The sequence below is a fragment of the Lynx canadensis genome, chromosome D4 (genome assembly GCF_007474595.2).
Source record: "Lynx canadensis isolate LIC74 chromosome D4, mLynCan4.pri.v2, whole genome shotgun sequence".
NCBI classification, from domain to species: Eukaryota; Metazoa; Chordata; class Mammalia; order Carnivora; family Felidae; genus Lynx; species Lynx canadensis.
The window spans coordinates 1247546-1263786 of record NC_044315.2 but is presented as its reverse complement, the minus strand read 5'-3'; the positions used below and the strand labels follow the sequence as shown (position 1 = coordinate 1263786).

Here is a 16241-nt window from a genome sequence, read left to right as displayed (position 1 = left end):
TCTGCATATATTTGGAATTCTCCAAGGGTAGAAAAGTGGCAGGTATTGCTCAAAAACATCGTAAGGCAACTTAAAAATCTGCAGTTGCTTGGGGCCAAAGATTACAAACAAGATACACATAGATTGCCTAAAAGCCTGAGTAGAAAAGCATGGGAGAGAGTTCCTTTGGGAAATGAGGGTACTGAAAAGTATGTGTGTGCTGGGGAATTTAGAGAGCCATGTGCATGTCCAAGGCAGAATACACTGTCTGTCTGTCTGTCTGTCTCTCTCTCTCTCTCCCTCTCTCTCTGTCTGTCACACACACATACGACTCAGAAAACTCTAAGCTCTCACCACTATTCAATGCAAGCAAAAGTGAAGGCATAGGCAAATTGTAAATGGCCTGGCTAAGCGTTCAAGGAGTCCTCCTAGCCCTGAGCCAATCTGTAAAGACTGGGAGAGGTGTTTAAGCTCCTGATATTCAAGCAAATCTCAAGCTAATATAACCTAAGCCTTCAACAAACAAAACCAGCAAATACTGGAAAAGAGGAGAATCTAATTTCCAGAGTTATTAATTATAATATGCAAATGCCTCGTTTTCAACAAGAAATCACAGATCATACAGAGAAACAGAAAAGTACAGCCCATTAAAAGGAAAAAATTAACAGAAATTGTCCTTGAGAAAGGCTAGACATTGGACTAAGGACTTTAAAGTGGATGTTTTAACTGTGCTCAAAGAGGGGTTCCTGGATGGCTCAGTCAGTTAAGCATCCGACTCTTTTAAATATTTATTTTATTTTATTTTTTATTTTTTAAAATTTATATCCAAATCAGTTAGCATATAGTGCAACAATGATTTCAGGGGTAGATTCCTTAGTGCCCCTTACCCATTTAGCCCATCCCCCTCCCACAACCCTTCCAGTAACCCTCAGTTTGTTCTCCATATTTATGAGTCTCTTCTGTTTTATCCCCCTCCCTATTTTTATATTATTTTTGTTTCCCTTCCCTTCTGTTCATCTGTTTTGTCTCTTAAAGTCCTCATATGAGTGAAGTCATATGGTTTTTGTCTTTCTCTGACTAATTTCACTTAGCATAATACCCTCCAGTTCCATCCACGTAGTTGCAAATGGCAAGATTTCATTCTTTTTGATTGCCAAGTAATACTCCATTGTATATATATACCACATTTTCTTTATCCATTCATCCATCGATGGACATTTGGGCTCCTTCCATACTTTGGCTATTGTTGACAGTGCTGCTATAAACATGGGGGTGCATGTGTCCCTTCGAAACAACACACCTGTAACCCGTGGATAAATGCCTAGTAGTGCAATTGCTGGGTCGTAGGGTAGTTCTATTTTTAGTTTTTTGAGGAACCTCCATACTGTTTTCCAGAGTGGCTACACCAGCTTGCATTCCCAAAGCATCCGACTCTTGATTTCAGCTCAGGTCACGATCTCATGGTTCAGGAGTTCAAGCCCCCACATTGGTCTCTGCACTGACACTGCAGAGCCTGCTTGGGACTCTCTCTCTCTCTGCCTCTCCCCTGCTTGCGCTGTCTCTTTCTCTCAAAATAAATAAGCAAACTTAAAAATATGCTCAAAGATCTAAAGGAAACCATGGACAAACTGAAATGAGGAAAATCAGGCAGAACATTATGAGAATATCAATAAAAAGACAAATTATAAAAGGAACCAAATAGAAATATCAGAACTGAAAAATATAAGAAAATTAAAAATCCACTAGAGGGGCTCAACAGCAGATTTGAGTAGCAAATAAAGAATCAGCAAACTTGAGATCATTGAGCAAACAGCAAACATTGAGATCAAGTTGGAATTACCCAGTATGAGGAACAGAAAGAAAAAGGAGTGAACAAACATATACAGAGCCTGAAGGATCTGTGTGATACTGTTAAGCTAGCCAATGTATACATTATGGGAGTCTCAAGAGAAGAGAGAGAGAGGGCAGAAAAAAAAAAATACCTGAAGTTCAGAAAGACAAGACTTTCAGCCAAGAATTCTATATCCAACAGAATGATTCTTCAAGAATGAAGGAGAAACTAAGACTCCTGGGTAAACAAAATCTAAGAGAAGTTGTTACTAAAAAGTCTGCCTAACCAGGAATGCTAAAGTGAGAGAGAATAATACACAGCAATTTGAAGCCATTATCAAGAAATAAATTAGGTAACTACATAAATATACTATACTTGTGGTTTTAATTCCTTTTTTCCCTATGTGATTTAAAAAGCAAATACACTATACAGAAATAAGAAATCTACATTATTGGGCACACACGTATTGGGCACACAGTGGGGGGAAAAATACAAAGAGGAAGAGATGGAGATGTATAGGAGCAGAGTGTTTATATACTATTGAAACAAAGTATTATTCAAACTAGGTCATTGTAAGTTTAAGGTGTTAACTGTAATCCCTGTGAGAACCAATTAGAAAACAACTAAAATATATACCAAAAAAAGTAAAGAGGAAGGGAATAAAAGTTACACAATACAAAAGAACCAACTAAATTTTTTAAAGGCAATAATGAGAGGATTGAGAAATAAAAGCCTGTAAGACATACAGAAAACAAATAGTTAAATGTCATAATTCCTTATTCATAATTACTTTAAATGTAAATGTATTAAATTTTCCAATTAAGGGGTGCCTGGCTTTTTCAGTCAGTTAAGCTTCTGACTCTTGGTTTCAGCTCAGGTCATGATCTCACAGTTTATGTGTTTGAGCCCTGCATTAAGCTCTGCACTGTCAAGTGCCGAGCCTGCTTTGGATTCTCTCTCTCCCTCTCTCTCTGTCCCTCCCCCTGCTTGTGTTTGTCTCTCAAAATAAGTAAATAGACTTAAAAATTTTCCAATTAATAAGCAGAGATTAGCAGAATAGTTAAAAATGCATGGTCAATCTATGTGCTATCTACCAGAGACTCACTTTAGATACAAAGACACAAAGAAGTTGCAAGCAAAAGGATGGAAAAAGAGAGCTGGGGTGGGTACTTTACTGCCAGGCAAAACTTATTTTAAGTCAAAAAAGGTTATGTAAAAAGACAAAGATCATATATTGATAAAAGTTTTGATCCATCAAGATGTAATAATTATAAATATATATTTATCTAAAAACACACCCCAAATTATATGATGCAAATGTAGAACTGAAAGGAGAAACAAGACAGTTCTACACTAGCCATTGTAGACTTTAATACTTCATTTTTAATAAAGAACAACAGGACGGATCACTAAGAACAGACCTAAGGAAGCTCCCATAAGCCAATTAGCACTAACAAAACTATCCAACAAGAGTAGAATTCCTTTTCTTTAGGTGTATGTAAAAGATCCCCAGAATAGGCCTCATGTTACGCCACAAAACAAGTCTTAATAAGTAAAATAAACACAAAATATATAAATACAGTACAAACCTGAAAAGATCCGAATCATACAAAGTATCTTTTCTAACACAATGAATAAAATTAGAAATCAATAACAACAAAATTACTAGAAAACTGGCATATATGCGGAAACGAAACACATACTTAAACAACCAAAGGATCAAAGACATAATCACAAGGGAAATGAGAAAATAACTGAGACAAATGAAAACAGAACACATAAAAATTTATGAGATAAAGCAAAAGAAGTTCTCAGAAGGAAATTTATAGCTATAAATGCCTACATTAAAAATTTTAAATCAATAACTGTATACCATATAAAAGAGAACCGGAGGTCATAAAGAAAAATTAAAGCAAATGAATTAAAAATGAAACCAAAAGTTGGTTCTTAGAAAAGATTAACAAACTGATGAAGTTTTAGCTACCAAACTAAATATTTACATGAAATATAAAAATCCCTAGAAACACAGAAACTACCAAGGCTGACTCAAGAAGAAATAGAAAACTGAACTAGACATGTAACAAGTAATGAGATTGAATTAGTAATCAAAAACCTCAACAAAGAGAAGCCAAACTTTTAAAGAAGAATTAACAGCAATCTTTCTCAAACTCTTCCAAAAGTTGAATAGGAATAACCTTATTTTTTGTGACCAGCATTATCTTGACACTAAGGCCAGATAAATACATCACAAGAAAATTATGGACTGATACCCCAATGAATATTGATGCAAAAATCCTCAATAAAACATTAGCAAACTTAATTCAGTAGCACAATAGGAGTATATACACCATGACCAGGTGGGATTTATCCTAGGAATTAATGCAATGGTGGTTTAACATAAAAATCCATGTAATACATCATTAACAAGATGAAGGATAAAGAAACCTACAATCCTCTCAATTAATGCAGAAAAAGTATTTGACAAAATCCAACTCTCTTTCATGATAAAGGCACTCAACAAACTATGAACAGAATAGAACTCCCTCAATACGATAAAGACCATGTATGAAAACCCACAGCTAACAGTATATACTCATATACTTAATGGTGAAAGTCTGAAAGCTTTTCCTCCAAAGTCAAGAACAAGAAAAGGATACCTGTTTTTTCCATTTCTGTTCAATATAATATTAAAAACTATAGCCAGAGATATTAGGCAAGGAAAAAAAAGGCATCCAAACTGGAAAGGAAGAAGTAAAATGATCCTTGTTCAGAGATGACATAATCTTATAAGTAGATAACCCTAAAGAACACACACATACAAAACTAATCCATGAATTCAGCAAAGATATGCAGGGTACAAAGTCGGCTGCATTTCTATACACTAACAGTGAACAATCTGAAAAGAAATCAAGGAAACAATTACATTTACAGTAACATAAAAGTAATAAAATGTTTAGGAATAACTTCAAGGAGTTGAAAGACTTACACACTGAAAGCTACAAAACACTGCCAAAGGAAATTAAAGAAGACATAAGTAGGGGTGCCTGGGTGGCTCAGTTGGTTAAGCATCTGACTTCAGCTCAGGTCATGATCTCACAGGTTGGGAGTTCGAGCCCTGCATCAGGATCTCTGCTGTCAATACAGAGCCCCCTTCAGATCTTCTGTCCTCTTCTTAAGAAATGGGCAAAGGACTTGAACTGCTATTTCTCTAAGGAAGATGTACAAATGGCCAATAAGCACATGAAAAAAGGCTCAAATCCCTGATCATTAGGGAAATGCTAGTGAGAACCACAGTGAGATACCACTGTGGTATCAGGATGGCTATTTAAAAAAAAAAATCTGAAAGTACAAAGTATTGGCAAGGATGAGGAGAAACTGGAACCCTGTTGTACTGCTGGCAGGAATGTAAAGTGGCGCAGCTACTAGAAACAGTCTGCAATTCCTCAAAAAGTTACAAATAGTATTATTATATGATCCAGTGATTTTACTTCTGGGTATTCTTTAAAAAGAATTGAAAGCAGGGACTCAAAGAGATACTTGCACACCTATGTTCATGGCAGCATTGCTCACAGTAGCCAATAGGTATAAGCAACCCAAGTGTCCATCAACAGATAAATGGACAAAATGTGGTTATCAACGTACACTGGCATAGTTCTCAGCCTTAAAAAGGAAGGAAATTCTGACACCACTTACAGGACGGATGAACCTTGAAGACGTTATGCTGCGTGAAATAAGCCAGACCAAAAAAACAAGTAGTGTAGGATCCCACTTTATAGAGAGACCAACAGGAGTCAAATCCATAGAGACAGAAAGTAGAGTGGTAGTTTCCAGGGACTGAGGAAGGGGGAGGGGAATGGCAGTTCTTTTTCAATAAGGACAGAGTTTCATTTTTGCAAGATGAAAAAATTTTGGAGATGCACGGTGGTGATGGTTGAACAACAATATTAATACTTAATGCACTTCAAGTGACACTTAAAGATGGTTGAGATGGCAAATTTTATGTCGTGTATTTTACAATTTAAAAAATTGGGGAAAACGAAGGACTTTTTAAAAAAACTTTGAAGTATAGCTGACATACAATATTAAATTAGTTTAACATATACAACATAATGAATCAAGATATATATACATCACAAAATGCTCACCACAATATTACTGATCATATTCCCCATCTACTTTTATTTCCCCAAAAGAGTAAAGTTCTGCTGCAGCATGTCTGGACCTTGTAAACACTGTACTAAGTGAAATAAGCCAGACAGCAAAGGGCAAATACTATATGATTCCACTTAAATGAGGTGCTTAGTGTCGTCAAATTCATAGAAAGTAGAAAAAAAGTTAACATAAGCTGCAAAACTAGCAGACCAGAGGTGGAGACTGGAGAGTTATTTCTTGATGAGTTCTCTATTTCGGATGATGAAGTCACACAAACGGAGAGTGGTAATGTTCACACGCCGCTGTGTACGTACTGAATACTACCGAATTGAACACTTAAAAATGACTAAAATGGTAAATTTTATGTTATATAGATTTACCACAGTAAAAAAAAAAAAAAAATGTTTTAAAAAATCCTGTTAAGAATCTAAGCCATTAGAACAAGGGGCTTAGCGAGCTGACAGATGGGGCACAGCCCTGCACAGGTACCCCAAGCGCTAGAGTCCAGGCAGCCAAGCAGCCTCTCGCCCATTGGGGCTCAGGGAAGAGACCCTCCAGGGCTGTCAACTCTGCCAAAGGATAACAGAGAGTGGGTTTGAGGAGTCAGGGCTGCGGCTGTCAGAAGGGAGCCACTGTCACTCGCCACTCAGAGGATACAGGGAGGCCAGGGCACAGCGTGTGTGGCAGGAATGCGGAAGCTGCCTCAAGCACTGGGGCAGCCGCAGGCAAGACTGATCGACAACTGGGCCAAAGAGCCAGGCCCAGCAAATTTTAAAGGACCAAAAACACCAGAAGTTTGTTCTTTTATCACAGTGCACTTGGGCTAGAAAGTGAGAAAATTAGTAACTATATTACTTCAAACCACAGTGGAAATTACAAAATAGTTCAAACTGTAATGCTGCACAGCAAAACCTTTAGGATGCAGCTAGAACCACGGGAGAAATTCTTATAGATTGAATGTCTATATTATTAAACAGGAACGACCAGTAATCAATGACCTGCACATCTCAAGAAACTTTCTAGGACTTAAACAGTAGCCCAAACATAGAAAGAAGGAAGGAGATAATAAGAAGAGAAACTGGTGACACATAAAGAATACCATCAAAGCCAAAACGACTTCTTTGAGAAGGCTAATAAAATTTATGAACTCCTAAGGAAGCTGCACAAGGAGGCTGGGGGAACTCACCAACATCAGGAGTGAAAAATAAGACATCACTGCAAATTGTGAAGACAGGATATTATGAGCAGCTCCATGCCAACTAATTTGAAAACTTAAGATAAATTTAGGTATCTACCAAATGTTAGAAAAGCAGGGCTTAACAGAAAGAGAAAACAGAAAATCCAATCGCACTAAAAGTATCAAAGAAATTGAATCCCTAAGGAAAACTTTACCCTCGGGGGATGGAGAGATGTGTGAGAAACACAGCAAAATGTCAGCCACAGCATGCAGCCAGGGGCAAACTAAAGTTCACCGTGCAATTTCCGACACTTCCGTATGCTTGAAATTTTGCAAAATAAAAGGTCACAGGGGAAACTTCCCTGATTCCAAAACTGGACTCCCAGGCCAGATGGGCTCACCAGTGAACTTTGCTAAACACTTCAGGAAGAAGCAACACAATCTTGCACAGGCTCCTCGAGACCGAGAAGGGAACGCTCTTCCAGGGAGGCTGTCAAGTCAGCCTAGCCCTGTCACAGGAAGGCATCGCAGGACAGAGCACCGGATGGCAGTTCCTCACTGCGCCCCACACAGGCTGGGTGCACCAGAACTAGCACCCGACGCCGGGGGCCGCTCCCACCCCGTCTCTTCCGCCTGGGTGGCCTGTGCCCGCAGCGCCCCACTTACAGCCCGTGTCTCGCCAGTGGCTGGGGACCAGCCCGCCGGGGCCTCCATGCCGTGTAGCCTCTGAGTCTGCTTCAGCTGGTTGAGCGAGGGCTTCAGCTGGGTGGTCCCCACCGTCTTGCTCGTCCAGTCGTCCACCAGCTTGTGCAGGTCATCCGTGAAGGTGCCTCTCTTGTTGTTGCTGTTGTTCGCCTGTGCCTGGACGTGCAAGGTGGGCTGGGGGCCCGGCTCAGGGCCCGGGACCAGGCTGCTGGTGGAAGACCCTGGGGAAGCACACACATGCCAGGTTGGTGACACTGCACACAGCGCCACCGGCCAGCTGCAGTCTTTCATACAGTGGTCTTGCTTAGGCCAGGCAACACCTTGCTTCAGGAGATGGTCTGCATCTTGGGGCCCATGTGCCAGTTTTAGACACTTTGGAACATTTTCACAGGCCACAGGGGACCAGGCTATGCTAGGCAGCTGTCACCCTTCTGAGCTGGGCCAGAGGACAGGACCCAAGCAGCTGGCAGGCTTACTCAGCATCCACTCTGTGCCCACGCTGCCTAGGACCCCCAGACTCCTACGTGAGGAGGCTCAGAAAACTGGGGGCAAAATCCCAAGGCCTTTGCGCTCGAACACAAGGACTCCAGGGAAACGTGTCAATGCTGCAGGCTGAGTGCTCAGCCCACGGCAGCTCCTGCCGTCCACCCAGCAAAGGGAAAAGGGAAAATGCCAAGTAGGCTGGGTCGTCAGCATGCCTGTGCAAGAATGTTAGTGGCTTAGCGGTTTCGAGTTTAAGACACAAAACTGTGCCTCTCCTCACCAGCACATGTAGGGAAGGTATTACTAAAGGGTACAAACACTCAAAGCCTTCCACCGTGGGCCCCCAAGTTCGGAGCCATCTGTGGGGTGCAGCAGGAGCCAGGAGGCCCAGCTGCCAGGAAGGCCTGGGGGCTGCGGTTCAGGTGGAGCTTGGTGAAGACCTCACACTCACCCACTTCACTGGAAGAGTATTTTTAAGTGACCAAAATGGGACTTTTTAATTCTTTTTAAATTGCGCCCTGACCCCACCGCAACATACGGTTTCTGGTTGGCAATTCTGCATAAGCCAATTTAAAATTTTTCCGCATCAAAAAAGCAGCATAATGACCATCTCTTCAAACAAGCCGTTACAAAATGTAGTCACAGTAGCTAGCAATGAAAAAGCACAGACACAAACAGTTAAACATTAGTGATGGAACCTTACATACACAGAGCTATTTCTACATGAATGTTTCAGCCAGAAAAGAAAAAAGGAGAAAAAAAAAATATGGTGTAAGGTGAGGGTGGTGGGTGGCCCAGGTGGACTGATACCCATTTCATCCTGGCATCACTCCTCGGGGACACTCATCTTTAGCACTTCAAGGACACACTCATTCCTACGGTTTTGGAAAAGGAGCCAATTAATGATTGGTAACGTGTGGACATTCCGGGCAAGGAGAGTGCATGTCAACCGGCCAGGACACGCAGACTCTAGGAGCTATGGAGACGCGAGGGGGCACCCACGGGTCGCTTTCCCTCCAGGCCGAGGGAAAGCGGTGCCCCGGGTGGGTGGGCGCGGAGCAGATGCAAGCACGCCCGCCCGCCGGCCATGGAGCCCCCGATGCGCACTAGCCACATGAAAGCCCATGCGATGGAGAGCGGACAAGGGGTAAGAAACCCGATAATTACGACTGCTGTGCTCTTTGCCTAGACAGAGACGCTTCAGGGCAGACCCTGCAAGGGAAGAAGAAACGACACAAGACCACAGGGTTAGGCAGGACAGCACACACGGGGGACAGGCCACCACACTAAGCACAAGTCATCAGTGTGCAAGGAGGAGCAGAGGCCAGCGATTCAGAGAGGGGACTGGCCACCTGGGCTAACCGGGTGACCTCGAGTCAGTGTGCGGGCTCACGTGAACTTCGCCGAGGGGCTCAGGTGCAGGACCAGGCCCCAAGCTTCAGGTAGAAGTGAGTGTGTCTTTCAAAGCGTATTCAAAAAAAAAAAAAAAAAAAAAAAAAAAAAAAAAAAACAAAAAAAGCAAAGCATACCACTTGGTTTTTAAACAAAAGGCTTCTGCAGCCCCACTGCAGATCGAGGCAGAAAACCCACTAAAAGTCAGCCAGGAGAGCTCAGTGGAGCCGCCGGCTTTGCCTGGAAGCTAGGCCCATGGGAGGTTTGTTTTCCAAGTGCAAAAAGATACATTGTTTTGCAGGTTTGAGGCCAATCCCAGATCCCAGGCGGCTTCCCTGACCAGACCGGTGGTGGACACAGAGGGCGCCTATCTACAGAGGTGGGAATCAGGGCTGGACCCAAGTTTCTGCAACGCTGCTGCCTCACCTGGTAGCCCACGTCCACCAGAACGGGGTGAGGCTTGTCATGAGACCACCACTAAGCGCCAGGCCCTGCGGTCCCAGGGGCTGTCCGTGGTGTCTGGCACAACTTGATGGTCAGTGCCCACTTGGAGGGCAGACAAGCTGGCCCTTCACGGAGCGGGGCAGGCACAATGGGACAGGCAAGGACAGCTCAGGAGTCCCCAAGGTCACTCAGCAAGGCTGCGCTATCACAGAGGGTCTGTGCTCCTGCCCCAGGCCCTTGCCAGAGCAGAACACTTCCTGAGGGTGCCCTGCACCCTTGCCGAGGAAGGTAAGACGCCACCGCCTCTGGGTGTGAGCAGAGCACAAAGGTCGGCCCAGGCTCCAGCTGAGTCGTTCTTTTTTTTGGTTTATCCCGTGTGTGCTCAGAGGCTGATGTGGTGGAAAGGGAGGTGATGTTCTGGTGGGGTCTGTAATGTGCAAATAAAAACAAAAGGGCTGGGCAGGAGTGGTCCAGGCCAGTCGTCCCTTGGTAGCAGCAGTGAAGGGCCTTTGCTGGTCTGTGTCCTGACGTGGAACCCTACTGGGAGCACAGGGCCCTCGGGGGGCTCCACAGCACAAGGGAACGAGGGTCCCAAGCTCTATGACTGTGCGGGGCCCCAGCTAAGGCGCAGACTTCCCTGTCTGGATCCTGCGGTTGTAGCTCCCTCTGGGTCTCTGCAGCACCAGGACGTGGAATCAATTGGCCAGCCAGGTCCCCACAGCCTGACAGAAGAGGATTCTTTCGGGGCTGATTCCCGCCATCCTCATGACAGGAACACTCAGGCAGCCACAGGAGCTGCCTGCCGGGAACCACCAGAGGAAGCCTGGGCCCGTGATGAGGGCCCCAGACTTCGCTGGGACCCCAGAGCCAAGGCCATTGGCCACCGGACACCATGCTCGGACCGGAGGGCAATACTGGCCCACAGAGGCCTCCACACCCTCACTAGACGCGGCCCACAGGGACCAGAGCACACTCCCTGCCCTCAAGGTGAACCTTTAAACAAAGACCGACCGGATTCGGCGCCCTTCACGTCAGAGTCATGGCAGCCAGTGCAGTGCAGAGGTGCGGCCAAGCACAGGCCATAGGTCTGATGACCGGCCCTCACTCACACCACAGCCCCGTCCCTCCTCGGGGGTCCCCTGAGTCTCCTCCCCAGTGCCTTGCCCTTGAAGCCCACCACACAGATGGCTGACGAATGTGCCTCCACCCAGCCCTCCTCTCTTCCCCTCCGTCAGGCTACAAGGCAGCATTGCAAGGGTGCTGGGGATACATGGGACCCAAAGGAAACCCACAGGGGGCATGAGGGCAGGTCTCCCCTCCCTGCAGGACTACTGTCCTTAGCCAAGGTCTTGGGAAGAGCCAACTTCAAGGCCCCAGAACTACTTGGAGAAGCTTCCGGGTGGTCAGGGGTGGAGGTGGAGAGCCACGCGGCCTCTCGCAGCTGTTCTCCCAGGCTTTGAATGGGCAACACACAGGATGATGACCCCATGTCCTGTCCTCATGCTGCACATACATCCCACCGGGCCAGGAGTCTCATGCAGTGCCCAGGCCTCGTTCAGGAAGCCCCCGCCCCCCCCCCCCCCGCCCCCGCCAAATCCCTCCCCAGGCAAGGACAACCAGCCCTGCCAGCATCCACACCCTCACTGGGCTTCCAGGCGGATGCCTCAAAGGTGTCTGCCACGGACAGATCTCTTAAGAAGTGGGCCAGCCCAGTGGCCATCACCACACTTGCTTTTTAACCACAGCATTCAGACAACCGATGAGGCTCACAGGGAGCTTCGGGGACAGCAGCCCCTGCCTGCCACATGACGAGAGGCATGCCTCCCACCCACGGGTCCTTCCCCCGGACCAGTGGCGTTACACATTTGGATCTGGCACCAAAATGCCACTCAGGGCTTCTTTGGAATGAGCCACCAAGTCCTCGCACTGCTGAGCAAAGTGCCAAAACTTGTCCTTGAAGCATGAAACGGGACGCATCCCAGCTCTGCCCTGCCCTGGGGTGACGGCCCCAGGGACAGTCCAGCCTGGGGAGGCCTCCATGGGGGGTGGCCTCCTTCTTGGCTGCCCTCCCCTGCCCGAAGGCCCTCTCCCACACCCCTGCAGCAGGTCCCCCCAGGAAGGGTGAGGACAGGGCCTTGGCAGCCACGCAGTGGCAGCCTCCTCGGGTGTCCCGGAGACAGACTTGCTGTGGCACGGACGACAGGCTGATGGGACACGTGAGAACATAACAAAGCAGACCCCAAAGGTCTGTGTGCAGAGAGGCTCCAGAAGCATCGGCACCTAATCCAGTCGCGTGGACTGGAGCCAGAGAGAAGGAGGGCCAACAGGTCTGACAGCAGCTTCTGACCCCAGACACTGCTGCGACCCGACCACAGCCTCTGAATCCCAAAACGTGCTCCCTGAGTTTCCCCGAACCTTCCATTGGCCACAAGGAGGGGTCTGCCCAGGGCTTCACCCCGTCTGTGCTACCGTGGGCCCTTCCCTCCCAACGGCGGGCCTGTCCACGTGCCCACCCGAGGCAGCGCCCAGGATTCGCTCTCTGCACGCTCTCCTTCCTGGGGCCGAATGCCTGTCCCATGAGGGGTCCCCTCCTAGTCACCTGCAGCTGCCCGCGCCTCCACCCCTGCTCATCTCTGACCCAGCCTGGATGCTCTCATGGTCTCTGAGTGTCACACAATTGGGGACCTTCTTTGTGTACTTCGGAACTTAACCGAGATTTTGTTTTCCTAGAGCCTGGTCTCCTATTCGGTGCAAGGCGGCAAACAGAAAACCTCTAGCCTTCATCTCTTCCTGCGGGTCAGGCCCGATGAGCCCACAGCTGCAGCCCTCCCCCTGCTGCTGACCTGGACTCCAGGACCAGGCCCCCAGAGCGGGCCCCACCCTCAGGGTCTTCCCACAGCCCTGCCCCTCAGACCTCCTCTCTGCCACCTCCCAGCCCTCAGGGCTGCGACCAGACTTTTTCCTCCAGACTTTCACAGGTGCCTGTGGTCTCCTCAGGCCTCCGAGCTCCCTAGTAACCCAGGAACCAGCCAGCTCCAGCTCCAGGAGTAGGCTGGCAGGCTGGGCGGACACCAGGGCACTGGGCATGGAGGGACACGCCTTCACATGCCCCCGGGGCCAGGGCCTGTGGGGGCCGCACCGTGGCCAGGACAGCAAAGAGCTCAGCCGAGGCGTGCCTGCAGAGGGCTGTTGTGAAAACAGCAAGGCCACTGGGCCCAACCACCTAAAATCAGGTCCACCCAGGCCAGGAGCCCCGTGTGCCACCGAGCCATGCCTCACATGTCCCTTTCCTCTTAGCCACAGAGACGGAAACAAAAGCTAGACCGTTTGTCTTTGCTGTGCCTCCCCATTTTTTTTTTTTTTTTTTTATCTTGGAATAATAACAGTAAACCAAATGAAAACTCTTAAAAATGAACGCAGGACCATGCGGGCACAAACCTTGAAGGAGCATGTGGCACTTGATCACTCACACCAGGGGACCCCAGGGAAAGCACCACCTGCTCTAACCTGCTTCCTGTGTCCGACCCACATGTTCCCAGCAGGCCGCGGTCAGTCACGTGACCGGGAGATGCCTGGGGACCCATGTGCCCTGATGCCATGGTCTCAGGAGACAGCCACGCACACTGGGACAGAAAAGAGCCAGCAAGTGATGCACGGAGCAGGATGCCCTCAGACCTTGCCCACCCCTGCCCACCACCAGCTCAAAACCAACCAGCAGCTCAGGTGGGGCACCTGTTACTAAACAGTCCCTGGGAATCTCTAGGAGGTTCTGTGCCTCTACCCTGTCCTGCCTGGGGGAGGGTGACATGGCCCCTCTGATGGGGACAAATGCCCACTGTGGACGTGGCCTCAGGTCCTGACAAACACAATGTATCTTTATTGTACCAGCAAAAAGCCACGTGCCCCAAACCAGCATTTCCACCATTTCCATTTGATAGAAAGCTTAATTTTTGTGTTCAGAAACAAAAACCTGAAAACCCCACAGCTTTGGATTCATTTTCCAATTGTTCCAAGGGATGAAGTAATTCTGGACGGCCCTGAGCAGATAGATACTCCCTTCCCGGACAGGAATCCTGGGTGCCAGCAGGGCATCCCAGGAGCCAGAGGGTGACCGGGACGGAGGTTTGGGTGAGCACAGCCCTGAGGAGCTGGGTAGCTGACTTCGTGTCTGAGGGCTGTGGGAGGAGAGGGCACACCAAGTAAAGTGCTCCAGCTAGAGACCAGGAGGGGCCAGGCCAGAGAGACAGCCACAGCGAAGGCTGGGGCTTTCTGGGGACGCCGATGGGTTCCCAAGGTGACCGGAGTGGAGGGAGGGGTGGGCCGACCTAGCTGGAGCACCTTTCTCTCAGCCTTTGCACATGCAGGGCGTGGGGGTGGGGCAACAGCAACCAGTGCTGTGTTGTGGCCCTCGCACAAAAGTTACACCCTCCAGTGACCTTCTAGAACTGTCTCCGCTCACTACATGCGTGTCTTCAGAATCCAGACACGTGTGAAACACACCATGCGTCTAGAGAAGGCCGGGGTTGTCTTTTTTGTTGTCACTGGAACTGGGGACAGCGGACGTATATGTGCACCACAATCGCAACAGAAATAAAACTACGTCCAACATAAAAAATAAGTTAAACAAACGAGTGAGGAGAAAAACGCAGAGCGCTTTGGGGGTCTGGGGGGCCAGGTGCCCGAGGCCAGGAGTGGGCAAGCCGCCGCACATGCTTTTAGTGCCGGCCATGAGCCGAGGGCATGCACTGGCGCTTTCTGGGGCCGAGAGGGTGGGTGCGGGCAGGGGTCTGTGTTTGATATTAAGTAGGTGACTTCAGTGGGGAGGGGGAGGCAGCCTACAGAATGTATGGAAGGCAATGAAGACAGGGAGGGGCGGGGAGAAACCAAGGGCCAGGAGGTGATAAAATACAAAGAACAAATACAGACAGATGGACACAGACACGGGTCCACTGAGGAATCGAGCGCGAGGTTTGCTACTAGACTTATAGGTCAGTCTCTCAGACGTTGGGTGGTAAACCGTCCAGCCTGCAAATGAATATAGAGGGAAGAAAACAAAGAGACAGGCATCAAGTACAGTCTCTGGGATTCCTGCTACACACCACCAGCCACATCAGCCTCGTCACTTAGCATCCACGGCTCCACCTAGCCCAGCCCGGAGGACCACAGCCGCCGACCACGTAATGGAAAGGAGGCACCGCTGGAGCACAAGAGAAGCGGACCCTGGGAGAGCGTGCGGGGCGGGCGGGCGGGCGGGCGGGCGGGGGTGGGCGCCAGCAGCGGTCACTGCGACTCCTCTGGACAGAGATGGCGGGGACGGAGCCCCTCCTCACGCGGCTACTGCGCCCACGGCCGAGGTGACGAGCATTTCCTCCTCAAGGCGGACTCCCAGCTCGAGGGGCCGTGCCCTCATCCCCCCAGCCGTCCCTCCTGACGGAAGGACCCGTGTGGAGTGGGCAGCGGGGCGGGGCAGGGCAGGCGGGGGCCCGGGAACCGGCGCAGAGCACGCACCCCACACGTGACCGGGGGTCCTGGCGCCTTCCCCGGGCCGGCTCTAGCAGAGCACGCCTCCCTCCGAGCCTTACACAGCGAGCCTCGATGATGGGTGGGCTACCCACTGTCTTTACTCAAAGGCTACCTCTACTGGTTTTTATCCTCGAGAGGCTGTGGGCGGCCCTTGCCGCCGCTCGTGCCCCTCTGACACCACAGGGGCCCTACGCAGCTAGCGCATGCTCAGAGACGGGCAAGCTGGGAATCACCTGAGCCATGCGCTCCGCCTCCGTCAGTGGCTAAGCCGGAGCAGATGTCTGCAGACAGGGAGGCCCGCACCGAGCAAGGCTGCTGGGTCTGAACTGCCTTCCCACACGGGTCTGAAGCTGCTTCGGGCCCTGCCCCGGCTTGGGCAGGGTCCTTAGCAGGAGGGGCTCTGCTGCAGTCTGACAAGTGACCTGGGGGGAATAAGGGGTGACAGGCACAGTGAGGCGCTGCGGGTCAGACCGGCCAGCGCGGGGTGCATCTGTCCTCCCTGCTCGTTGCTGGGTGACCTTGGGGAAGTGGAGTCCCTGCAGGCACTGGGCACGT

The 16241-nt window shown here is 48.9% G+C and overlaps 1 protein-coding gene across 1 annotated transcript in view; it reads right to left on the bottom strand.

Annotated features, from left to right (window-relative positions):
* The window catches only part of WNK2 (WNK lysine deficient protein kinase 2), a 131054-nt gene that overhangs the window by 14601 nt on the left and 100212 nt on the right, over positions 1–16241 (bottom strand). The window contains 4 exon segments of the mRNA XM_030293510.1: positions 7806–8065; positions 9495–9539; positions 15090–15188; positions 15920–16108. Coding sequence (XP_030149370.1) covers positions 7806–8065; positions 9495–9539; positions 15090–15188; positions 15920–16108 — 593 coding nt within the window.